Source organism: Papio anubis, chromosome 8 (genome assembly GCF_008728515.1).
Source record: "Papio anubis isolate 15944 chromosome 8, Panubis1.0, whole genome shotgun sequence".
Classification (NCBI taxonomy): domain Eukaryota; kingdom Metazoa; phylum Chordata; class Mammalia; order Primates; family Cercopithecidae; genus Papio; species Papio anubis.
This window is the reverse complement of record NC_044983.1, coordinates 121,954,663-121,979,970: the sequence shown is the minus strand read 5'-3', so window position 1 is coordinate 121,979,970 and position 25,308 is coordinate 121,954,663. Positions and strand designations below refer to the sequence as shown.

Below are 25,308 nucleotides of genomic sequence, written 5' to 3'. Positions count from 1 at the left end.
ATCATTAACAACAATAGTGATTGAGCCATTACTATGTGCCGGGCCCATAAAAGCAGTCTCAACTGGCTTCAACCCTCCAGGTCCATTACCTGAAAAGCTCATAATAGCCCAGAGAGGTGAGTGCTGATAAAACTAGGGACTGGGTCGGCCGTGGTGGCTCATACCTGTATTTCCAACACTTTGGGAAGCTGAGGCAGGCGAATCACTTGAGGTCAGGAGTTCAAGACCAGCCTGGCCAATATGGTGAAACCCTCACTCTATTAAAAATACAAAAATTAGCCAGGCGTGGTGGTGCGTGTCTGTAATCCCATCTACTTGGGAGGCTGAGGCAAGAGAATCGTTTGAACCTGGGAGGTAGAGGTTGCAGTGAGCCAAGATTGTGCCACTGCATTCCAGCCTGGGCAACAGAGAGAAACTATGTCAAAACATAAATAAATACATACATACATAAACTAGAGACGGAAGCACAGAGAGGTCAGGTGATATTGCCTGAGGTCACACACAAATAAGAGAAAGATCAAAATTAAAACAGGTTGTTCAACCTCAGAGTCGATGCTCTAAATTAGGGCTTCTTAAGCATTGACACACACAACAAAAATCACCTGGAGACCTTCTTAAAATGCAGATTGTGTTTTTCATGAGTTGTTGGTAGGGCCTGATATCCTGCATTTTCTACATGCTTCCAGGTGAGGCTCATGCTGCCAATTAGAGGGCCACACTTGGAGAAGCAACACCCAGTCCGACTCAGTGCTAGAAAATGGAATAGAAGGCCGGGCACAGCAGCTCACGCCTGTAATCCCAGCACTTTGGGAGGCCAAGGTGGGTGAATCAACTGAGGTCAGAAGTTCAAGACCAGCCTGGGCAACATGGTGAAACCCCATCTCTACTAAAAATACAAAAAATTAGCCAGGCATGGTGGCAGGTGCCTGTAGTCCCAGCTACACAGGAGGCTGAGGCAGGAGAATTGCTTGAACCTGGGAGGCGGAGGTTGCAATGAGCTGAGATTGCACTACTGAACTCCAGCCTGGGCATCAAAGCAAGACTCTATCTCACCAAAAAAAAAAAAAAAAAAGAAAGAAAGAAAAAGAAAAAAGAAAATGGAATAGGAGCACCTCTATCAATCCACCAACTGTTTGTTACCTGTCTACATTGAAAGAAGAAAAGAAATTGGGAATAAGCCTCTAGAAATCTTGTAACAATTTGGCAATTATTTTGTGACTGTTAAATCTAGAAAATAGTAACAACAACCAACTGAGGCTTTCTCTTAGTCCATTCCAGTTGCTCTAACGAAACATAAACTGGGTGGCTCATAAAAAAGAGAAATTTGTTGGCTCATGCTTGTAATCCCAGCACTTTGGGAGGCTGAGGCAGGCAGATCACTTGAGGTCAAGAGTTCGAGACCAGCCCAGCCAACATGGTGAAACCCCATCTCTACTAAAAATACAAAAATTAGGCCAAGTGCGGTGACTCACGCCTGTAATCCCAGCACTTTGGGAGGTTGAGGCGGGTGGATCACGAGGTCGAGAGATAGAGACCATCCTGGCTAACACAATGAAATTCCATCTTTACTAAAAATACAAAAAAAATTAGCCGGGCGTGGTGGCAGGCGCCTGTAGTCCCAGCGATTCGGGAGGCTGAGGCAGGAGAATGGTGTGAACCCGGGAGGCGGAGCTTGCAGTGAGCCAAGATTGTGCCACTGCACTCCAGCCTGGGTCACAGGCGAGACTCCATCTCAACAACAACAACAAAAATACAAAAATTAGCCAGGCGTGGTGGCACGTACCTGTAATCCCAGCTACTTGGGACACTGAGGCACGAGAATCGCTTGAACCTGGGAGGGCCAAGGTTGCAGCACACTGAAATCCCACCGCTGCACTGCAGCCTGGGTACAAGACTTCCTCTCAAAAAAATAAAAGAACAGAAATTTATTTCTTACAGTTCTAGGGGCTGGGAAGTCCAAGATCAAGATGTCGACAGATTCACTGTCTGGTGAGGACCCACTTCCTGATTCATAGATGGTGGCCTCTCACCTTGTCTTTATATGGTGGACGGTGCAAGGGAGCAATCTTGCTGAAGCCTCTTTTGTAAGGGCACTAATCCCCCTCATAAAGACTCCACCCTCATGATCTGATTACCCCACCCACCCCAGGCCCCACTTCCTAACACTGTCACATTGGAGATCAGGTTTCAACATACAAATTTTGGTGCAATACAGTCAGCTCATAGCAAGCATGCATGAATGTCATTTTATTATCATTTTTTTACTTCATTCCTTTAGTAATTTATATCTATGGTATTTTACAAAGATATCAATTTACAAAATATTGCACATTATTAATAAATCAAACAAATAAAATGAACAGCCCTTACTCTTTCCCACAGATAATGTGGAAATCACTTCTCTAAAACCACTACACCATACTTGCTCCCTAACTGATGGGAAGTCTAGGGCCATCAAGATGCACACACATGTATGCATGTGTGTGTCCCACTCAATTCCCATTTCCTATAGGTTCCATTTCCTCATAATTTTCACACTGCCCTGTATATCCAACCCCATCAGATGAAGACTGCCATTCCCCAAACCCCTCAAGCTATGTGAATTTTGATTTGTCACTTTCTAGCTTCAGAACCTCTTGGCCAAGTCACTCAACCTGTTGCAAGTTCCATTTCCTCCTCTGCAGAATGAAGGTAAAGCCCACCGACCCCGTGCCACTCACTGTGTGGCAACTCAAATGAAATGACCTACGCCTGCAAAGCACTTAGCACAACACCCGGAACAAGCACTAGCAGTCAATAAAGGGCAGACACAATTATCATGAGGAAAAAACACAGCAATAAAGAAATTCAGGGCAGGAGCGGTGGCTCATGCCTGTAATCCCAGCACTTTGGGAGGCCGAGGTGGGTGGATCACCTGAGGTCAGGAGTTCAAGACCAGCCTGGGCAACATGCTGAAACTGGTGAAACCCTATCTCTACTAAAAATACAAAAATTAGGGGCCAAGCGCAGTGGCTCAAGCCTGTAATCCCAGCACTTTGGGAGGCCGAGGCGGGCAGATCATGAGGTCAGGAGTTCGAGACCAGCCTGACCAACATGGTGAAATTCTGTCTCTACTAAAAATACAAGAATTAGCCAGGCGTGGTGGCGCACACCTGCAATCCCAGCTACTTAGGAGGCTGAGGCAGGAGAATCGCTTGAACCCGGGGGGCGGAGGTTGCAGTGAGCCAAGATCATGCCACTGCATTCCAGCCTGGGCGACAGAGTGAGACTCTGTCTCAAAAAAAAAAAAAAAAAAAATCTTATTAGTCATTCATCAATTCCATCAACATTTTCAAGAAGGAGCTCCCGACTCTCTGCTAGGCACTAGGAAGGCAAAGAGATGGTTTTCTCTCAACAAAATTAGACAAATTTCCTCTTCAACTCAGAATGGTTACAGCCCAACTTCTCGCCAAAGTCTACAGCTGGAGTTAAATTTTAATCCTAACTGATAGGCAGAATAATGCCCCATGGCACTGCAAGATGCCCAATCACCAAGCAAAAATGTAATTATTTTCATTCTGCTCTAGAAACTTAGAAAGGTGAGTGAACTAACACAGTTTAGAAAGATTTTCAATATCCAGTTACAAAAAGGCAGGTTTTATTTAACCTTTGGTTAAACAGAAATCCAGTTAACTAGAGACTTTGCAGGCAGAGTATTCCTAGTGAATGGCTGTTAGGGTTTGCCGGTAAGTCATTTACATAATGACTCAGGGGTCTGGAGGCACTGGGGCTTGGGGATAATAGAAGGAAAAGGGCAGAGAGGATGGCTTTGGGAAATGTTGATCTAGTCCCTGAGGATTTGGGCAGAAATTTGTTAATCACTAGGGGAGACAGATTTGCCTGGTAGGAATGGGAATATTTTTTACCTTGCCAAACTCACAGACCTCTTCATGCCCAGGTTGTCATTGTGTTTACGTGCCTGCAGGGGTATAGGGATATGGAAGGGAACACTGAAATTTGATTTACTTATCTTTGTTGTCATGCCCCCAATGCTTTAATGGCTCAGACCCTCCCACGGAAATAAATTCATTTGTCCAATTAGGGTCCCCAGATTATTCTCTCTCCACCCTTGTGCTGGACTATCCCTATAAAGAAAATTCTGGTTCCTTTTCCCAGTGGAGCCATCTTCTATCAATCTGTTCCTGAAATCTGTCTGGGTATGCTGAAATCTAAGCAACTCATCTGAAACCCTGGGGCTAGCTGCTCTGGGTGAAGCATACTCCAGCGAGACCAGGAGGAAGAGGAAAAAGAAACACTTGATCATTGGGTGCATTTGCCTCACCAAGAAGCTCCTTCCTGTTGTTTCTTATACCCTGGGACAACCACGGCCAGAGAGCGAAGGCGCCATATGCAGTGGGCTTGAGGTCAGACCTGCCTGGGTCCATGCCCTGTTGGTTGGCTGATATGTGGGCTCTGGATGGGGACAAGTCCCTGCTGGTGTTTCACTTTCCCCAGCTATAAAATGGGTATGAGCAGAATAACAAAACCTGCCCTGTGAGGGCTAGGGAGGATTAACCAGGTAACACAGTATGTGCCCCAGCATGAATCTTACTACTATCTCCTAAACAAGGCTTCATCTTTTTGCTGGCTTATGGCTATTCAGAGTGGTGACAGCTACTCTGATTTGCAAAAGTTGAGTAAATATAGCTTTTATACTTACACTTTTGGCTCAGGCTCTACATATCCCTTGTCTGGCATTTCCAACTACTTTTTGTGCCCTTAAGACAAAAGCCTCATTCTTTGCCTTCATTAATCCATTACTTCAAAAATGCTTCCTAAACACCTATTAAGTGTTAGTCAAAGTGACCGGCTGTGAGTCTCTACAGGGCAGCAACTGAGCAGAGGTACTCAAGGCAGGTGTTCACTAAGGATTCCTAGAGCTGGGTTGCCAGGCTCAGCTGAGCAGCAGTGTACAGTGAAATACACAGGGCTGCAGCCACAGAGCCTAGGGCAGGGCTCTCATCTTAGAGCAAAGGTAAGTCCTCTCCATATGAAGCAAGAACTTCACCCTTCACTCATACAGTCCAGCCAGACCTTTCATTCAGCAAACAGGCAGTTAATGCCCTGTGCAACCAGCCTTAGTAACATCCTTTCTTGAAGTTTGCTCTTTTTAACAGGCCCTTACAAATGTTTAACTTCGTAAAGTTTTTTGTTTGTTTTGTGTGTGTGTGTTTCTCCTCCTTAACCCACACTTTACCCTGTCAACTTCTTCCTGGCTCCGGTTAACTCATTCGTTTTGCAAACCTGAGCACATACTTGAAATTCAAAATCACTTCTTGGCCAGGTGCCTGTAATCCCAGCACTTTGACAGCCCGAGGCAGGCAGATAACTTGAGGTTGGGAGTTCGAGATCAGCCTGGCCAACATGGTGAAACCCTGTCTCTACCAAACAATACAAAAATTAGCCAGGCATGATGGTGGGCACCTGTAGTCCCAGCTACTTGGGAAGCTGAGGCGGGAGAATCATTTGAGCCTGGGAAGTGAAGGTTGCAGTGAGCCCAGATCATGCCACTGCACTCCAGCCTGGGTGACGGAGTGAGAACTTGTCTCCAAAAAAAAAAAAAAAAAAAAAAAAATCCCTCTTTGAAGGAGTCATTCTCTTAACTCCCCTCCTCCATAATATGAATTTCAGACTCCTCCAAAGAGAGATCCAGTTACTCCAAAGGTAATTGTTAGGCATGTACCACGAGGAGGCCACTGCACTGGAGAACGAGGGAGTTACATTGGCACAATAAAGCCTAGGCTCCTAGCGAGACAGGCAATGGCGACCAAATGAGCAAACGAAATCACTCTTGTGATCAGTGTTATGCCGCAGACAAAAAGGGCTGAGAACAAGTGAGGGGGGCAACCAGCTAGTTAGCAAAGGCCCCTTCACGAACTTAATTTGAGGCATAAAGAACACTAAATATTTAACTTTGAGAAGATAGAGGTGAAAAGCATGCCAGGTCCAGGGGATGGTCATGTCACGGGCTGAGGTTTTCATGAGCTTGGTATAGGCAGGAACCCAAGGACTGGTGTGGCTCAGTGGGCAACTAGGAGGCTGGCAAGGGATGAGGCTGGAAGGATGGTGAACAGTCAGTCTCATGAATGGACATGGAGCTGCAAGGTGATGGCTTCATCACCGTCAAAGAGGCATGTGGAATATGAAGACAAAGAAACTGAGCCATAGTGGTCAATGTCAAGGCCAGATAGGTGGCTGGGGTTACGCCCCCTCCATGGCACTGCCTGAGTCTAACTCTTGGCTCCGCAAATCACTAGCTGCGCGGCCATGGGTGAGATGCTTAAGCTTCTTATGCCTCTGTTTTCTCATTTGTGAAATGAGGATAATGATCATAATGCCTACCTCACAGGTGAGGGTTACATGAATGAATGCATAGAAAGCTCTTAGAAAGGTACTGGATACAGTAAGGATTCAACACATGTTAGCTGCTTCTATTTATTAGAATTTGTGAATTCTTTATCATCTGAGGTGTAATCCTCAAGCTCCCAGGTTCAAAAACCCAGCTGTCAATTCATGGAAAGTAGAGAGTCACATGAACCCAGCCCACAGAGTCAGATACACAAAACCAGACTGCCAGTTTACTGATTACCACAAAGAAACAGAGTTATCAGGTTAATTTGTATCCTCTCTAAGAATGTCCATACAGGCGGCCAGATGCTCTTCAGGAGGTTACTCAGTTGTCAGGAAGAAGAACATGCTCGATAATGTTAATGGTGGGTGTCTAGTCAGCTTCATTCAACTTCATTATATACTGGGAATTTCTTCTTCACAGACCCAACTCTCAAGTTAGTGTAGGGGACTATCTGCTTTACTTAGAAAGCACTGAAGAGCCGGGCGTGGTGGCTTATGCCTGTAATCCTAGCACGTTGGGAGGCCGAGGCCGGCGGATCACCTGAGCTCAGACCACCCTGGGCAACATGGTGAAATCCTGTCTCTACTAAAATACAAACAAATTAGCTGGGTGTGGTGGCACGCGCCTGTAATTCCAGCTACTCGGGAGGCTGAGGCAGGAGAATCTCTTGAGTCCCAGAGGCAGAGGTTGCCGTGAGCCAACATAGCGCCACTGCACCCTAGCTTGGGCTACAGAGGGAGACTCTGTCTCAAAAAAAAGAAAAAGGAAAGCACTGAAGACACATTACCCCTGGAGGTCACTTCCATCCTCTTTTTGCTTCTCTTGGAGACTGTTTTTTGGAAAGAGACATTCATTCTTTAGGTATTGTTATGGACAGAATGTTTGTGTCCCCTCAAAATTCACATGCTGAAATTCTAACCTCCAATGTGTTGCTGTGGACAGCTAATGTGATACCTCAGTTCTTGTCTTCTTCTTTCTTTTTTTTTTTTTTTTTGAGATGGAGTTTTGCTCTTTTGCCCAGGCTGGAGTGAAGTGGTATGATCTCAGCTGAGCTCACTGAAATCTCCACAGCTCTCCCACACCCGCCCCACCCTGCCACCAGGGTTCAAGCGATTCTTCTGCCTCAGTCTCCTGAGTATCTGGGATTACAGGCGCACGCCACCACGCCTGGCTAATTTTTGTATCTTTAGTAGAAACGGGGTTTCACCATGTTGGCCAGGCTGGTCTCAGACCTCAGGTGATCCACCCCCCTGCCAGCCTCCCAAAGTGCTGGGATTACAGGCATGAGCCACCATACCTGGCCAGTTCTTGTCTTCTTAGTTTAAAATAATTTAAATAAGAGACACACAGCAAAGGAGGTGCAGCACAGAGTAATGTATTGCAAAAGAATATTTTGAAACTTAAGTGCAGAGGCCGGGCACGGTGGCTCATGCCTATAATCCCAGCACTTTGGGAGGCCGAGGAGGGCAGATCACCTGAGGTCAGGAGTTCGAGACCAGCCTGGCTAATATGGTGAAACCCTGTCTCTACTAAAAATACAAAAATTAGCCAGGCATGGGGGTGGGCACCTATAATCCCAGCTACATGGGAAGTTGAGGCAAGAGAATTGCTTGAACCTGGGAGGTGCAGGTTGCAGTGAGCCGAGACTATGCCATTGCACCACCGCACTTCAGCCTGGGCAACAAGAGTGAAACTCCATCTCAAAAGAAAAAAAAAAGAAAGTGAAGTGCAGAATGGACAGTGCACCCTGAAAGATAGAGGATTCAGGGTGGGCTGATTGTAAGTATGAGACAGCAAAGACTGGCACTAGGGAGACTCCCTTTATGGGAGTCTTATATGATTATAAAGAGGTGGAAAGAGGTGTTACTAGTAAGCATGTTCTCGATGGTCTTCTGGGTGCTCATGTGCAATAGCTGTTCATGCTTGCTTCTACACCACATGTCTTGTTAGCATCTTAAACCTCCACCCAAGGGTGTGTTTTTACTATTATAATGAGCAAAGGGTCAGTTCGAGGACAGGTAAAATCAAAATGCCATGCTATCTAGAAGGGAAAGTTCCTACTGGAAGATAGCTTTGCTGGAATGTGCCCAATTGCAATGTGAATGCTGAGGCTTATTGTGTTGACTGTAGGGTCACCACAGTTGCTGCGTCTGGAGAACACTGACTACCTATCCTGCCTCATTGGTATTAGGAGGTGAGGCCTCTGGGAGGTTAGTAGGTCACGAGGGTGGAGCTCCCATGAGTGGGATAAGTGCCTTTATAAAAGGAACCCCAGAGAGCTCTCTTGCCCTCTATCTGGCATGACAGGATGCAACCAGAAGATGGCAGTCTGCAACTCATTAGAATCTAACCATGCTGGCACATTGATCTCAGATGTCCAGTTTCCAGAATTGTGAGAACTAAATTTCTCTTATTTATAAGCCACCCAGTCTATTGCACTATGTTATAACAGCACAAACTAAGATAGGCATGTTAATGCCTTTGAGAGTTATTGATGTATTCTACGTATATTTGATCTTATTCTTACAGAAAAGACAAGGTCACAGCATCCTTGCCCTCAAGAGTCAAAGAGGTAATATTCTTGAAGATAGAGATGAAGGGTGGAATGGAAATTGCTAGAAGTGGGCTGCCCATTAAAAATATAACGCAAGCCCAAATGCAAACCACATACATAATCTAAATTTTTATAGTGGCCACATTTTTAAAAAGTAAAAAGAAACAAGTGATTTAATTTTAATAATATATTCCATTTAACCAAATAGATTCAAAATTTTGTCATTTCAACATGTAATCAATATTTTAAAATTAGTAAGATATTTTACTCTTTTGTATTGTCTTGGAAGTTGGTACGCATTTTGCTTTTATGACATATTTCAGTGCAGACTAGTTACATTGCAGATGCTCAATAGCCACATGTGACCAGTGGCTGCCATGTTGAGCTACAGAGCTGTCATTTCTTGGTGAACTTAGCTGTGTTTCCTGGGCCCAATTTCTTAACCTCTCTGAAATTCAACTGCCTAGTCTATAGTGCCTGGCACATCATACGCATTTAGTAATTTAGAATTAATTTTCTCATCTGTAAATTAAGAATAATCTTATACCATTAAGATTGTTGTGAGCATAAATAGAGATTGCTCATAAAATGTCCTTTTATTTATTCATTTAACCATAGCTTATTTAGCCTAGCACGTGTCAACCACTGTGCTAGGAGCTAAGGATGCCTCCAGTGAACAAACAAAATCTCTGACTTCATAGAGCTTATAGTCCAACTAGGAGAGACAATAAACAAAACAATTTAGCAAATTACACAGAATACTAAAAGGTGATAAGGGAGTAGAATAAGTGATAGATAATAGAGAAAGAAAGAGGATGAGGAGTATGTATGGGAGAACACTTAGAATTTGAAATAGGGTTTTCAGGGAAGACTCACCAAGGTGCTAATATGCAAGTCAAGACTTAAAGGAATGGCTGGGCGCATGGCTCACACCTGTAATCCCAGCACTTTGGGAGGCCAAGGTGGGTGGATCACTTGAGGTTAGGAGTTTGAGACCAGCTTGGCCAATGTGGCGAAACCCTGTCTCTACTAAAAATATAAAAATTAGCCAGATGCACACCTATAATCCTAACTACTCAGGAGGCTGAGGCAGGAGAATCACTTGAACCTGGTAGGCGGAGGTTGCCATGAGCCTCTTGGCCACTGCACTCCAGCCTGGGTGACACAGCAAGACCCTGTTTCAAAAAAAAAAAAAAAAGGCTAAAGGAGCACTCTATGAAGATATGGGGGAAGAAATTGGGGTGGAGGAGAAGTATTCCAAGCAGAAGGAACAGCCATGGGGGAGAAACAGCAAGTGGCTAGTATGTCTGGAGGTGTAAGTGATGAGCTATCAGAGAGGTTATGAAGGAGCCGGGTTATAGGAGCTATTGTAGGAAGTTGGCCCTTCTGCAAGGAAGACGGGGAGCCATGATAGGGTTTTGAGCAGAGGAGTGACCTAGCTTGGCTCTCAGTCTCACAGGATCCCTGGGGCTACTGTGTTCTGAATACACTTTAGTGGGGTGAGTAATCCATGGAGATCCCATCGCCCCAGGCCAGATAGGAATTGACCAACTGGATTTGTTGAACACTGTGTCCTAAGTGCTAGGTGGGTGGTCCCCCTACCCATTGGTCCTGCAGAAAGCCACGCTGAAGAAATGCTGTCCTCCTCTCTCTTGTCTGAATGCTTCCTCCCTGGAAGCATGAAGAATACCCAAGGAAAGAAAAGGAGGTCAGATTTGCTCTGCCGAAGCCACTCTCATTATTGACAGCCTTGTCTCCTCTCCGAATAGCTCATCCTCTTCTTGCACAAGAAGTGCAAAATAAGATTCTTAGAATTTAGATTATATTTTGAAATCCCCACATTTGGATTTGCAGATATGCCAATATTTGGATTTGTCGAGCTGTAATTTAAGCTGGTCTCTCCCCTGGAACGGCCTGGTGAAATGCATCTTTCATGAGGTTTCTGCAGGAGCCCAGCTACAAGCTCAGACTCCCAAGCACAAATCAAACTCTGGTTCAACATAAACAATATGATGTCAGGGCCTCCTAAAACAGCAGGCCTCCAGCAGGGACTGGCTTCGAAGTCTCGCCACCCATGTACCCTCTTCCAGGAAAGGATTAAAAGCTTCCTCACAGACAATTTAGCTGTAGGATTAATGCGTGGAGAGCTGGCTCGGGGTGGGCTGCAGCCTCAGACCCCTTCTCAGGGTACCTGCTTTTTCCCCCTACCCGCAGGGTAAACTAGCTCTTGCCCAGTCGGCTTCAGAATCTGCTCTGTTGATCTGAGCAAATAAAATGCAGAAGCCAAGGAAAAGGATGTCATTCCACAGCCTCTGGGCTTCCTTCCTTCATCTGAAGGTCAAGTAATAATTCAGCCAAAATGTAAAACTCTTTATGCAGGACTTAAAAGTCAAAGGCAGGCAGGCTGGGAGGGCTAAGGAAAGCAGTTACAGGCCAGCAGCTCTCAAAGTGGAGACAGGCCCAGGCCTCACCTATTGTGAAGAGTCTGATTTTAAAATAAAAATGAATGCCAAAAGCAGGCTATAATATTTATTGTCCCTTTTATTGGATGGCCTTGTCTATGCAACTGCTGCTGCATGTATAACCTCGCCTGGCAATGGGGGCTTGTTGTAAGAGTGGGGCCTGGGCTAAAACATCAATTTCTCTTTGCTCTCCTCCCCCTTCCCTGCTCTATCCTAGCAATATCACCAGCTTCACCCTCATGACAGCCCTTGGCTTAGGGAGGGCAATGATCAAGACAGGGAGGCACCCAAGCAGAGTGACCAGCTGTCCTAGTTTGTCTAGAATGTGGTGTGCCTTTCAGTGCTAAAACCAATAAAGTTCTCGGCCAACTGAGTATTTTGGTCACTCAGACCTTTCAGTTTCTGGCTAAGCAAACAAACATACATGCTGGTGTTCCCTGAGGCTGCTTGACAGTGCGAAAAACAGACTTGGAAGCAGCCAGGTTTGGATTCGAATCCAGCCTCTCCCCTTACAGTGGGCAAGATTTATACTGACCTCCCTGGGCCTTTGTATTCTTATTTGGGAAATGTCAACAATAGGACTGATAGAGAGATTTAGTAAGAGGATGCCCACAACAAATGGTTACCTGGTTATTCTCCATTACAAAATCTTATCTAGGCCAGGTGTGGTGGCTCAGGCCTGTAATCCCAGCACTTTGGGAGGCCCCGGCAGGCAGATCATAAGGTCAGGAATTTGAGACCAGCTTGGCCAGCATGGTGAAACCCAATCTCTACTAAAAATATAAAAATTAGCCAGGTCTGGTGGCGCACACCTGTAGTCACAGCTACTCGGGAGGCTTAGGCAGGAGAATCACTTGAATCCGGGAGGTGGAGGTTGCAGTGAGCTGAGATCGTGCCACCGCACTCCAGCCTGAGTGACAGAATGAGATTCTCTCAAAAAAAAAAAAATCAATATTTTCATGTAAAATCATTATCACAGAGTGTCAATAATGCCTGGCATCTACACAGCCTTTAGGATTTACAAGGTGCTTCCATATAGAGGGTTTCATCTGAGGATTCACAAGTGAGGCAAACAGTATCATCAGCCTCCCTTTAGAGTTTGGAAAATGAAGCCCGGAGTGGAGAAGAGACATCTCGGAGGTTATGCAGTTGGCAAACAGGATTAGCCCAGGTCACCTGGCTCCATTTGCTATTGCTTACCTCCAAAAGTCACAACAAAACCCCAGTAGTGAATCAGAGGTGCAGGTAAAGCTGAGGATTTCCCACTGTAAGGAAGGTGTGGAGGAAGCTGTTTCCCAGCCAACTCGCTCAACTCTTTGCTGCTGCCATGAGCCTGGGGCCCAGCCTAGGGAACAGGCAGAGTTCCAGATTGCCTAATCAGAGAATTCTGCCCTCATGCTCCTGTTTTGTACTTTCTTGGAGCAAGCCATTTAAACTGAGATCTCTACCACACCTGCAGAGTCAGGGCCAATGCTTTGTCAGGTAGAAACGTCAATTCTCAATTATTCCCCACTGGTCTAGACAAGAGTACTGTGAGAGTGACTAACTGGCATTCAACGCAACTTGTTTTTGTTGAGTGCCTCCTCCGAAGAGGTGTGTGGGATGTGACACTTGGGTCACGGTTGGGGGGATGAAGTTGCAGTATGGCTGAGAATTCAAATCCCACTAATATTTCTTTTTCGAACTGCTGCTCTTGAGGAAGGCATTTTCCCAGCCTGTCCTTTGCTTTCCTCCAGCCTCCATCTGCCTGGGATGCCTTTCCTCCCACAGCCCAGGCCTCTGTGGGACCTGCTTCCTTTCTCACTCCTGCAGTCCATTTCCTGTAGGGCAGCTGCCTGGATGCCCTTAAACCCAAAGGCTCACCCACCTTTCTACCTGCATCTCCTATCATAGCTACACTCACTCACTGTGCTCTGGTCACAACTGTGGTCTTTTCTTTTTCCTAAACACTTCCAGTCTTTTCCCCCTCTAACCTTTGCTCTTGTTCTTCCCTCTGGAGGTAATATTAAGGCTGGCTCCTCATCCTTCAAGTCTCTGCTCAATTCTATTTCCTCAGGAGTCCTTCCCTGACCATCTTAACCCAACTAGGCCACTCCTGTCACCCTCTCCTTACTGATAGCTATTCAATCCCATTTCCCTATGTTATCTTCTTCATGACCCTGCTCTCTCTCTCTCAGATATTTCCATTGATCTATTTACTTATTTATTATTTGCCTCCTTCCATCAACATGTAAACGCCATAAGAGCAGGGACGTTTTTTGCTACATCCACAACTGTATCCTTGGAGTCTGATAAACCCAGACACTCAAATATTTGTTAAATATTGTAGAATCTGTTGGACTCTATTTAAAACAAAGAAGTTAAAATCATGGGCCTGGGTGGTCACAGTGGCTCATGCCTCTAATACCAGCACTTTGGGAGCCCGAAGTGGGCAGATCACCTGAGGTCAGGAGTTCAAAACCATCCGGGCCAACATGGTGAAACCCCATCTCTACTAAACTTATTTAAAAAATTAGCCCAGTGTGGTGGCACCCAAGTAGCTGTAGTCCCAGCTACTTGGGAGGCTGAGGCATGAGAATCGCTTGAACTAGGGAGGCGGAGGTCGCAGTGAGCCAAGATCACGCCACTGGACTCCAGCCTGGGCGACAGAGTGAGACTCCATCTCAAACAACCAACCAAAATGAAAAGCATGGGCCTGGAAGTAAAGTGGTCTTGTGTGATCTTTCCTTCCACCAGCTGGGAGAAGCTGTGGCCTCTCTAACCTTTCTTCTCCTTTATAAAAGAATCAAGAGCTCACTCCATGGGAGTTATTATTAATTTCAGAGTTGTGTTTCCCCCATGAGCTCAAGACCCTGTTGGCAGGCACTTTGTCATTAATCTCTGTATCCACTGTGCCTTGAAACATCACCTTACTGCCTCAGCATCCTCTATTTCTTATTACAGGACATGTCACAGTGTCCCAAAGAGTCTATGTATTTCTGTCTCCTCCAATATGGTGACTACCTGGGGACATGAACATCTAAGAAACCTAGCACGGTGCCCATTGTAGAATTGGATGCACAGCGATTAAGACTAGCAGGCACCTAGTATGTCTTCATGAAATGTATTTTGAACCAAGTCCTCTTTAGAAAAGACATGAATAAATATATTAATTAGAATATGAATTTTAATACCTGAATTAGAGAATAATACCAGATAGTATATGATCATGTGCTGAGTTATACATATTCAGGTAATAAAAAGTGTAGTACAGATATTGGATGGCAAAGGTGGCCAACAGAGAGCTTCCTGGACCAGGCAAGGGACCTAGGTGGGTGAGGTATAGGGGATGGGAACTGGATCCAACTGGAGATTACATTTCACCTGCAAGGTAACTACCACTTCTCTCCAGCAATTTGTTGCCATCCTGGAACATGGGTCTGAATGTCTCATATCTTTATTTTGTTTTATTTAGAGATAGAGTCTTACTCTGTCGCCCAGACTGGAGTGCAGTGGCGCGATCTCGGCTCACTGCAACCTCTGCCTCCCGGGTTCAAGTGATTCTCCTGCCTCAGTCTCCCAAACAGCTGGAATTACAGGTGCGCCCCACCATGCCTGGCTACTAATTTTGTATTTTTAGTAGAGATGGGGTTCACCATGTTGGCCAGGCTGGTCTCGAACTCCCGACCTCAAGAGATCCACCCGCTTTGGCCTCCCAAAGTGCTGGGATTACAGGCGTTGAGTCACCACGCCCAGTTAAGTCCCATATCTTTATAAATTTTTCAAATGAAACTGGAAATGTGAATATTTTAATGATATCTCCCAAGTTTTCAAATTGTTGACAACAAGCTTAAATTTATTAAACAACTATTTGAGATGAACAAAGCATGTTTGAGAGTCATGTTGTAATCTCTGATCAAGTATTCTAGGTGACAAGATGGATGTTGAACCCTCAACAGGCATTAATGGAAGAATCTACACTAGAGGCCAGTTATCAAAAGGCAACATTTCTTCACTCACTCACTCACTTACTGCCCCATAAAACCAGGAAGCAATTATTGACCTATGGCCAAATTTTCCCCTAAGGCATCCATCAAGCATTTATTGAGTACCCACTCAGTTCCAGGCATTCAGATATAAATTGGATCAGGGCTTGTTCCCTCTGAGACTTTATAGTTGGTCAGTTCAAGATATGTTGTTGAGTCACTATTGTGCACCTGAGAACAGCTCATCGAGACAAAAGGAGACACACCTAGACAGCCAGGCATTGCTTCCTCACCCACCAGATCTCTGACCTAGAGTGCCGGCAGCAAACTGTCAAACTACTGTGTCCTCTCAGCTCAATTCTTCCATTCCCAGCCATCCCAGTAGCACCTAGGAGCAAAGTGGCCTCCCAGATCAGACAGTAGCAGAGGTCTCCCAATCTGATGAACATGGGATGACCAGCCATAATCTCTACAAGCCTAACTCCTGTCTATAATATGGTGATCATATGATGACAACAAATATCACTCAGATAACAGCAGCCCCCACACCATTTGCTATCAAAAGGACTGGGGTGTGGTGGACTCATTCAGTCACACGTGCCTGAGGCCAGCCAGTCGGAAATTATTGAAACAGAATCTCACAGCACACAGTAGTCTCATGTTGATCTAACTTATACTGTGATCTCAGACTTGCTGAAGGACTAATTTCTATCACAGCCCTGCCAATATTGATTACTTGGACTCAAAATTACATAAGTAGATTGATTTTTATTTTTTTCTCTCAAACTGGAAAGGATCACAGCAGTGCTAGTATATTCCTGTTTCCACTGGCTGGTTATACACGCTGGAAAAAATTAGTTAAAAGAAAGCAATGGAAGACACAGCTCATGTCTTGAATGGCATTCTTAAGTCCCCCACAGATAAGTTTGGGTGCTTGCAGTTGTGCCTAAACTTGTTTATTGTAAACAGAGCTGTCAATCTTCCACCCCCACCCGACCCATTATTTAAAAAATATAAACAACAACAAAACAACTTTGGTAGCCTACATTTAGGTAAAAGAAACGAAACCAGTGGGGAGGTGGAAGTGTCCTTTTGTGGTGGAGGTTAGTAGGCAGTACTGGTCTCCTGTCACTTCCCTAAGTCAACAGGAAGGAAATATATGCACCAGGGGCCTCTGCTAATTTGTTTCTAATTTAAGGACAATTAGGCAATTCCTACATCCCCCTAACCGCACCCCCCCAAAAAAAAAAAAAAAAGCAGTCAGAGCTGCACGCTTTCTCTCACCATCCAAGGAACTGGTACCCCTCTGGAAATACCAGAGGTTATGAACTTTGTCCTAACTTCCAGGGACATCTAATAAATAGAGCGGTGGTCTTGGGACCCAGTCAGTGAATAAGTCTTCGTTCTGTGTTATACTGTTTCCTTTCTGTGATTTTCTTTTCTACCCCAAAGTTTCCCACTACTAACTCTGAAAATACCTTTAAGATAAAGCACTCTTTGAGCTGTCCTAGTGAAGAATCCTTTCTTGTGACCTTTAGGGCAAGAAATATGTTCCAGGAAAGAAAAGAAACGACTGTTCCTCCGTCTCCAGATACTCTGGGAAAAAAGAGGTGAAAGGGAAAAGGCGCAAACACCAAACTCTCCTTCCCTTTCTCATTTCCACACTGGCAAGTTGTGTTTGCCTTCTAACTTCTCCCGGAAAGCAAGCGGAGCTCACAGCGCCAACCCTAGCCAGCGGGTGGATTATTTACCGGGGGATTTAAACCCGCTCCGGCGCGGGGGCGTGGCCAGGCGGAGCCCCGCGGCCTGAATGGGCGGGGCGGGGGGCGGGAATCCCGGCGGCTCGGCGCAATGTGAAAAAGACCCGAGCTCGGGGAGTGAGCGCCTGTCTCTTTAAATGCCACGGGCTGCACTCCCGCCCGGGAGCCGGGAGCCGGATCTACAATCCCGTCCCTCCCGCTCCGGTGCTTGTTGCTCGCCCGGCCCGAGCAGGAGCTGTTGCCGCCCGGCTGCGAGGCTGCAGTCTTCTCCTTCCGCGCGCCCCACCTCCCCTGAGAACTGGCTGAGGAGGTGCAGCAGCCCCAGCTGGCGGGAGGAGGCGCGGTGTGAACAGGGATTGCCCCCCGCCTTCAAGTATCGGGGCGCTACGCAGCCGCTGGGGAAAGACATGCCCCCAGTCTACCCGCTGCGCTGCCCTCTGCCCAGCCTCGCTGCCGCCCGCGCCAGGAGAGGAGGGACTGCGGAGGCTACACCTTCAAACTCGCCCTAGAAGTCTTGGGGCGCGGCAGGGAGCCCTTCCCCAGGCCCCACGGCCTCCACCTCTCCGCGGGTGAGTTTGCGCAGGTAACCCGAGCCTGAGGGCGGGCGCGGGGGAAGGGCGGGCGAGCCGGGAGGAGGTAGCGCTGCCGGTGAGCCAGGTAGGGTGACTCACCTGCCCAGGTCGCGCTCTGAGATCCTCGCTTGTTCCTCTGGGGATGGATGCGTTGGTGGGGAGGAGGCGTCCCAGGGGCTAGTTAGGGCCCGAGGGTGGGAGGGGAAGTTAGCAGAGGAGGGGGGATTGGAGTAAAGTTTCTCTTTCCTTCCCTCTTCCTGTCCAAGCTTGGCAGGTAGGGCGCAGGCGGAAGCTGTAGAAGCTGCTGATGCAATGGGTTTTGCCAGGGCTAGGCGAAGGGCTGGGGACAGGGAGAACTGGAGTTGCCCAGTCTCCTGTGACCGTGACCTTAGAGGTGGAGAAACGAGGGAAAGCTCGCTACATCCGAAACTCCCCCTAAAATGGCTCCAGGTGCTGAGCCCCCACCGGTTCTTTTTCGGAATAAAACGCCCTTTTCACGGAGGGGCTCCTACATGGCTTTCTTGCCTTCCTCTCCCAACAGGTGGCTTCAGCCCCTGTCCGGGGACCTGTGCAAATGACCCTAGAGGTGGTTTCGCTTTCTCCCCTCGCGGCGGTGTGAACGTGTGTCCGCAGCGTGATGGGCAACCAGGTGGAGAAATTGACCCACCTAAGTTACAAGGAAGTTCCCACGGCCGACCCGACTGGCGTGGACCGGGACGACGGGCCCCGCATTGGGGTCTCCTACATTTTCTCCAATGACGATGAGGACATGGAGCCGCAGCCGCCGCCTCAGGGGCCAGATGGCGGCGGCTTGCCCGACGGTGGGGACGGGCCGCCGCCGCCCCAGCCGCAGCCGTACGATCCGCGGCTGCACGAAGTGGAATGCTCCGTGTTCTACCGGGATGAATGCATCTACCAGAAGAGCTTCGCGCCGGGCTCGGCGGTGCTGAGTACCTACACACCGGAGAACCTGCTCAACAAGTGCAAGCCGGGCGACCTGGTGGAGTTCGTGTCGCAGGCTCAATACCCGCACTGGGCGGTATATGTGGGTAACTTCCAGGTGGTGCACCTGCACCGGCTGGAGGTGATTAACAGCTTCCTGACTGACGCCAGCCAGGGCCGTCGCGGCCGCGTGGTCAACGATCTGTACCGCTACAAGCCGCTAAGCCCCAGCGCTGTAGTGCGCAACGCTCTGGCGCACGTGGGCGCCAAGGAGCGCGAGCTGAGCTGGCGCAACTCAGAGAGTTTCGCCGCCTGGTGCCGCTACGGCAAGCGCGAGTTCAAGATCGGCGGCGAACTGCGCATAGGCAAGCAGCCCTACCGGCTGCAGATTCAGCTGTCGGCGCAGCGCAGCCACACGCTAGAGTTCCAGAGTCTAGAGGACCTGATCATGGAGAAGCGACGCAACGACCAGATCGGGCGCGCGGCCGTGCTTCAGGAGCTCGCCACGCACCTGCACCCAGCGGAGCCGGAGGAGGGCGACGGCAACCTGGCGCGGACTACGCCGCCTCCCCGGCGCCCCCCTGCGCCCAGCTCCGAGGAGGAGGACGGAGAGGCGGTGGCACACTGATGGGCGAGCTGAGCGCAGAGCTGCGAAGGGGAACTGTTTGCAGTAGCAGCCGCTGCCCCCTTTCTCCCTCTCTTCCTCCCTCTTTTGCCACCGTCTGGGCCCCATCTGGGATTCCTGGGCCCTTTGGAAAAGAGTTGGTGAAATGCGCAGCCGGCTGTGGACGGGGGAGGAGGAAGGGGACAGAGGGAGCAGGTAGGAAACGCTTTAGTTGGGGGTGGGGGGCGTCTCTCTCTGGCCCCCTAAGTGTGTCTTCCTCTCCGCGGTGAGGCAGACTGTGGACTTGCCTGGCTATTAAACCTTGGTAGATCTGGGTTTATAATCGGCCATTCTTAAGCACGTGGGGTTGGGGAAAAGTTCGGAGTACCCATTACTGCCATTGCTTCCTATCCTGGGCTTGGAAGAATCCTGGTACAAAGGCCAGAGTGGGTTTGTGGAGTCGCCATCGAGGTACCAGCACGAAAGCTGCTTATCTGCTTTGGCGGAGCTGAGCTGTATGTTGGATCCAGCGGGGCTGGGGTGATTTATTTTATGGGATTCCTGGAGCGCAGGGCTGGTGAATCCATGACGGGGTCTGGGAGCAGCAGACCAAAACCACAGCAGTCTCCTATTAAGTGTAACAAATAGTTAAGCAAACTCGGGCTACAAAGACTTTGCTACCTCCCTCCTCCACAACCCCCAAGTAATTAGTCTTCTGGAGCTGGCTCTTAGCTGAGGCTCCTGCTACCTCCTGCTCCACCCGCCCCTTCCTAGGTTACAAGTAAATCATTGTCAAGGGCCAGCCAGAAGATTTCAATTAAGGTTCTGTTCTGCTGCCTTTGTTTCTCCCCTGCTGTTGTAGGCACTTACAGCTGCGTTGTTATGAAAGGAGGGAATAGCCCTTTGTGTCTTTGATCTAATTAAACCTGCTCGGCTGTGTTCATCCGCAGGGCAGGCCACAGATAGGGTTGGCTGTGCCACTCCATAAAGTATCTATTGTGGAAGCAGCCAAAAAGGACTGCCCTGGCAGGAATTGGTTAATCTCTCCTTCCACTCCCTTTCCTGAATAGTGAAGGGAGCCCTTTTAAAACAAGGCTTTGGTGGTAATCCTGAAATTTTTTTTTTTTTCTTCCCCCATCCCTTCACTGGCCCATCCATCTCACCCTCACTTTTGTTCTGGTGGTGGGTAAAAAATCTTAGGCTGAACACATATTTCAATGGTAAGATACTACTTTTGCTATCCACACTTGATGCGATTTAATTCAAGGTGCAAAGTCTTGTACTGCAGCTGTCTCCTTGTTGCTTGGAGAACACCTCCTTCGGAGCCCTTTGTTAAATAAGAGGGCCAACGCTGATCATAGATGCCACCTGGTTAGTCAGCACCGAATCTGACTTTGGTGACAGTCCTAAAGCACAGTTGGTGATTGTGAGATGTTAGCGGCAGGCTGAGCAGATACTACTCGGTTTTGCTTAGTATGAGATACTACTATTTGCTTAGTATGATTTTTTTTTCCAGCCTGTCTCAAACTCCTGTGAGATCTTCAATGATACGTGCCCTGAGTTGCAGCATAGCTTCTCTGCTGCCTATTGCCATTGCTGCCTCAAAAGTTGAGTGAATTTTGAGGTGTCTTTTTTTTTTTCCCCTCTCTCGGGAGTCATTATAAACTACTCTGTACAAGTCATTTTGTGATACGATTCTTAACAGTTGGAATAGAATCATAGTTGAGTGGTCCACAGCCATGGTTATCCTCAGGCCTGTTGCCTGGAGATCTCTAAGTTAAGGCAACAAGACTTAAAGGATTTTCTAGTATAGGTGTTTCACACATGGATGTTGAGGCCATAGTCCTTAATAGCTTGGATCTTTGTAGCACCTCAATATGAAAGGGCATTAGCTACGTTCCCTGTTTTTAGAGTGATCACCAAACAGATCTTGCCACTTTGATTGTTAAAAATGAACCACATTCTAGCCCTGGTCTGGGACTGTGGAGGGAGATGAATTTCTTGTTGGAAATGTAAATCTAGTGTCCATATTTAATACTCTCGCAGCTTTGTGTTCTCTTCGCTCATGGAATAGAACAAGATAAACATGGGTTAAGACATTTAGGAGAACCTGCTATATCTAACCGATTTGGATTTTCTTTCGTGCTTAACACAGTAGTGAAAATAGAAGGTAGGCCGGGGGCAGTGGCTCATGCCGGTAATCCCAGCACTTTGGGAGGCAAGGTGGGTGGATCACCTGAAGTCAGGAGTTCGAGACCAGCCTGGCCAACATGGTGACACCCTGTCTCTTCCACAAATACAGAAAATTAGCTGGGCGTGCTGAGCAGGCGCCTGTAATCCCTGCTACTTGGGAGCCTGAGGCAGGAGAATTGCTTGAATCTGGGAGGCAGAGGTTGCTGTCAGCCAAGATGGCACCACTGCACTCCAGCCTGGGCAACAGCGAGTAGTAATGACCACTGTGTAGACAAGTGAGAGGGAAGAATAGAATGGCACTGTCCAGCTCTGGGCTAGCCAGATCATTTTTCAACTCCCCCACCCGTCTCCTTCCTCTGTCCCAGAATGGCAAGTGATGTATGGTCGGTTACACTGAAGTATAGCAGTGACTGTTATAAGCAAACTGCTCTAAGAGATCTCAGCTTGAAGGAAGAGCTCCTACAAAATCCACATCAGTAGTAGCATATTGAAAACCTCTAGAGAAGAAGTTTTCAATAAAAGGCTTGGAAATGAACTAGAATAGGCAATATATCTCTTCAGATGCCGCTTTCCCATGTAATGCAAGCGTTTCTACAGAATGCCAGAGGTGTGAAATATGTGACACTTAAGAACAGTGATTTTTATTGGGAATTTTCTTAGGGTTATAACACTTAAAGCAACAACCAATTAGTAACAGCCACAGAAAAGGGGAATGAATCAACTCTTGGTTCTTTCCTCAACACGGCAGTGTTGTGGATAAGTGCGTTTATAATGCCCTGGCAATGGCTACATTTGACACTAGAAAAAAAACATATTTAATAATTTTTGTTTCTCCTTAGGAATAAGACTTTAGAACTGTTTTGTACTGTGAATTACGGATGCTCTTTGAAGGAAAGAAATATCGATTCTAATGTTCTTCAGAAGCTGGCAGGGATAAGCAGGACATCGACTGGAACGTATGCTAAATGAAAGCAGACAAATTTCTATTTTCTTACTTGAGCAAATATTTTATTGAAACGCTTCTGTATGTCAAAGGAGTCCACAACTTCAGCTACACAACTTTTTGTATTGAAAGAACTCATACTTTTTGTAGCTTTTATTTCACATTTAATTTAAAATGACTTTTAGCACTAAAATGCCTAGAAGATTTTACTCCAGACCTATAAGGAAATGTTTAGTTTTTATGAAAAATGACAAGTCAGTGGTTAAACTTCTCACGTCTTTGGTGCTTTGGCCCTAATAGCACTGGACAACACCACGACCACATGGAAACATATTTTTGGAAGCAAAACTTTAATTTTGTATAACGTATGCTATGGAGAGCTAAGAAAATTTAAGGACTACTTGTTTTCTATTTTTTTTTTCTTAATAAAATGGAATCCACTGTGTTGAAGACTTAATATCATGTGCTTGTCTAACCATTTTTTGTTTTATAAATTAGAATAAAATCTAGTTGTGATTATGGTCATCAAATGAATTTGTTTGGAAAGCTACATCTTATTTGTGAAATGTTTTTTTAAATCAGAGTAACTAGAAACTGATTCAGCTTTTCGTTAAGCTTTGTTCTTGGCTGTAATACTTGTGACTCATGAAGAATTATGTTGACAAACAGGATAAATTCCACATGCATTTTATTTCCCAGTGAGTCGTATAAACTTTATTTTTGTTGAAGGTATATGTATGTTAAATCAATGTTACATTCTTATATCACTTCTTGAGAAGGAAGTTCCGATTTGAAATTGTATCATTTCCTTCAAAATGAAGGGCAGTGCTTAAATAAAAGATTGATGATATCTTTTAAGCCATTTCCTCTTCACTATGTCTTATTAAAATAAAACCTGTCAAGTTCTTTTGAAAAAGTGCTATGAGGGTTTCCAATAAACCATCTATTAGAGTTCACTGGATTTATTTTTTTTTACTTGAATACCCCTTTTCTGACATTTTTGGTCCAAATTCAAGCTACTCAGTTTACTATAATTTCTCTGAGAATATTAGTGTGCATCACCTTTGTACTGCACAGTAAACATTTTGTTGAATTCATTTAGTGACTGAAAACCTTGCATCTACTTTGTGAAAATCACTTATTGCTAAACTATCAGTGTTCATGAAAAATGTCTTATGAACATAAATTTCCAATACATACTGATTTTTCAGAATCCATGCAAAAATTGCTGGAAGCCACACTCATGGAATCTACATAGGGGAGTCTAGTAACCCACCGGGAATCTGTGTTGCATTTTAAGTGGCTTCAGAATTCCAGATGAAGGGAACGTATTTGCCACATAATTACAGAAAATGGGTGAACACAGTTGCATGGCACTGTTGGCATGATAAGGGATGCAGGTGCCAGTGGTTGGTAAGAGAACAGATGTGGCATCAGACTGGTTCATGGGATGCCACTGCTGCACTCCCTAGGCCAGCACCTGAAGCCACCACCACAATCCTGTGATGTTCAAATGCCTGGGCTTTTAAACAGGCTCCTGTGAGAATTTTAAATAGGAAAAAAGTTGAATGAAGGTTATAGGAAGCCCAAGCAGCAATGAGGCCATTTATCCCTAAAGTGGAAGTCTGATGTATCATGGTTCTCACTGCATGAGAAAGCAGGGGAAGGGGTGCTTAACACACAATGTGCATTTATTCTTGGGTGATGTTGATGGAAGCTGTGGTTCCTATTTCTCCTAAGTGGACTGAGCTTGCTTAATGTAGGAAAATGACATGTTTGCGACTTCCAAAATGAACAGGCCCAGGATATGTGCAGAAAAGCGTTTATTTCCTTTTACTGAGTTTTCTGGGGAAACTAGTCATTAAACAAATGGCAATTTTATCTGCAGAGTAGATGCGAGAATGGCTAGTGTCTGCATTTGCAATTGCACTAAGGTACTGTCTATGAAGGGCTAGAAGATGCTGAGCCCTAGCCTAGGAGAGGTCAAAAAACAAGAACCTTGAGAAATAGTCCTGCCCTTGAGCCTATTTCTAAGGGGAAATCAATTTCACTCATAACATACAGGACAGATTGTAATAAAAGGTGGACCTGTAAAGTATGGATGGTTGATAGATACTCAAAACAGATGTGAGGAAGTTCAGAGTTTGAAAACTGGTATTGGGCATGTGGAGAAATCGGGTAGACCAAATACATGAAGATACAAATGATGAGAAAAGGACGTAACGAATATAACTAATATTCACTAAATACTTAACCTGGAAGCTCTTCAATTCCTAGTGCCTAACATAAAAAGATAAAGCTAATCCTGGCCGGATGCTGTGACTCACACTTGTAATCCCAGTACTTTAGAAGGCCTTGGCTAAGAGATTACTTGGGCCCAGGAGTTTGAGACCAGCCTGGGCAACATGGTGAGAACTCCATCTCTACAAAAAATAAAATTAGCCAGGTGTGGTGGCACATGCCTGTGATCCCAGCACTCAGGAGGCTGAGGTGGGAGCATCGCTTGAGCCCAGGAGGTCGAGGATGCAGTGAGCCAAGATCATGCCAATGGCACTCCAGCCTGGGCAGGTGACAGGGTGAGATCCTGACTCAAAAAATAAAAATAGAAAAACAGAGTGAGATCCTGACTCAAAAAATAAAAATAGAAAAATAAAGATAAACCAAGTCCATAGTTACTATCATCATGTAACTTTCATTTTAATTAAGACAGATAACTACTTACCAAAATTGTGATAGGTGAAATGAAGGAAATGTACAGAGTATATAGGAGAATCTCTCCCCATCAATGAGTCAAAAAAGGCTTCCCTGAGGAAATATTTTTGCTGCACCCCAGAAGTGGAGGAGGGAGCGAGGGGCTTCAGAATGGGTACTGATTAAGGGGGGAAGGCTGGAGAGTGAATGAATGGACCTCAGGTGCTCTCA

General features: G+C 46.3%; 1 protein-coding gene across 2 annotated transcripts; it reads left to right on the top strand.

Annotated features, from left to right (window-relative positions):
- Positions 1 to 17,240: 17,240 nt before the first annotated feature.
- LRATD2 (LRAT domain containing 2) lies at positions 17,241 to 23,342 on the top strand. Of its 2 annotated transcripts, none has more exons than XM_009213572.3 (3): positions 17,241 to 17,715; positions 18,246 to 19,466; positions 22,283 to 23,342. In XM_009213572.3, exon 2 carries the CDS (start codon positions 18,342 to 18,344, stop codon positions 19,272 to 19,274), a length of 933 nt encoding a protein of 310 aa, XP_009211836.1. In that variant the 5' UTR covers positions 17,241 to 17,715; positions 18,246 to 18,341; the 3' UTR covers positions 19,275 to 19,466; positions 22,283 to 23,342. The 2 variants fall into 2 exon arrangements, with proteins under 2 accessions (XP_009211836.1, XP_003903204.1); XM_003903155.4 differs by having other exon boundaries at positions 17,242 to 17,701.
- The last annotated feature ends 1,966 nt before the right edge of the window (positions 23,343 to 25,308 follow it).

Bases quoted from the DNA above. Each gene is read 5' to 3' on its own strand.
- LRATD2 (XM_009213572.3), top strand. From the start codon at position 18,342: ATGGGCAACCAGGTGGAGAAATTGACCCACCTAAGTTACAAGGAAGTT.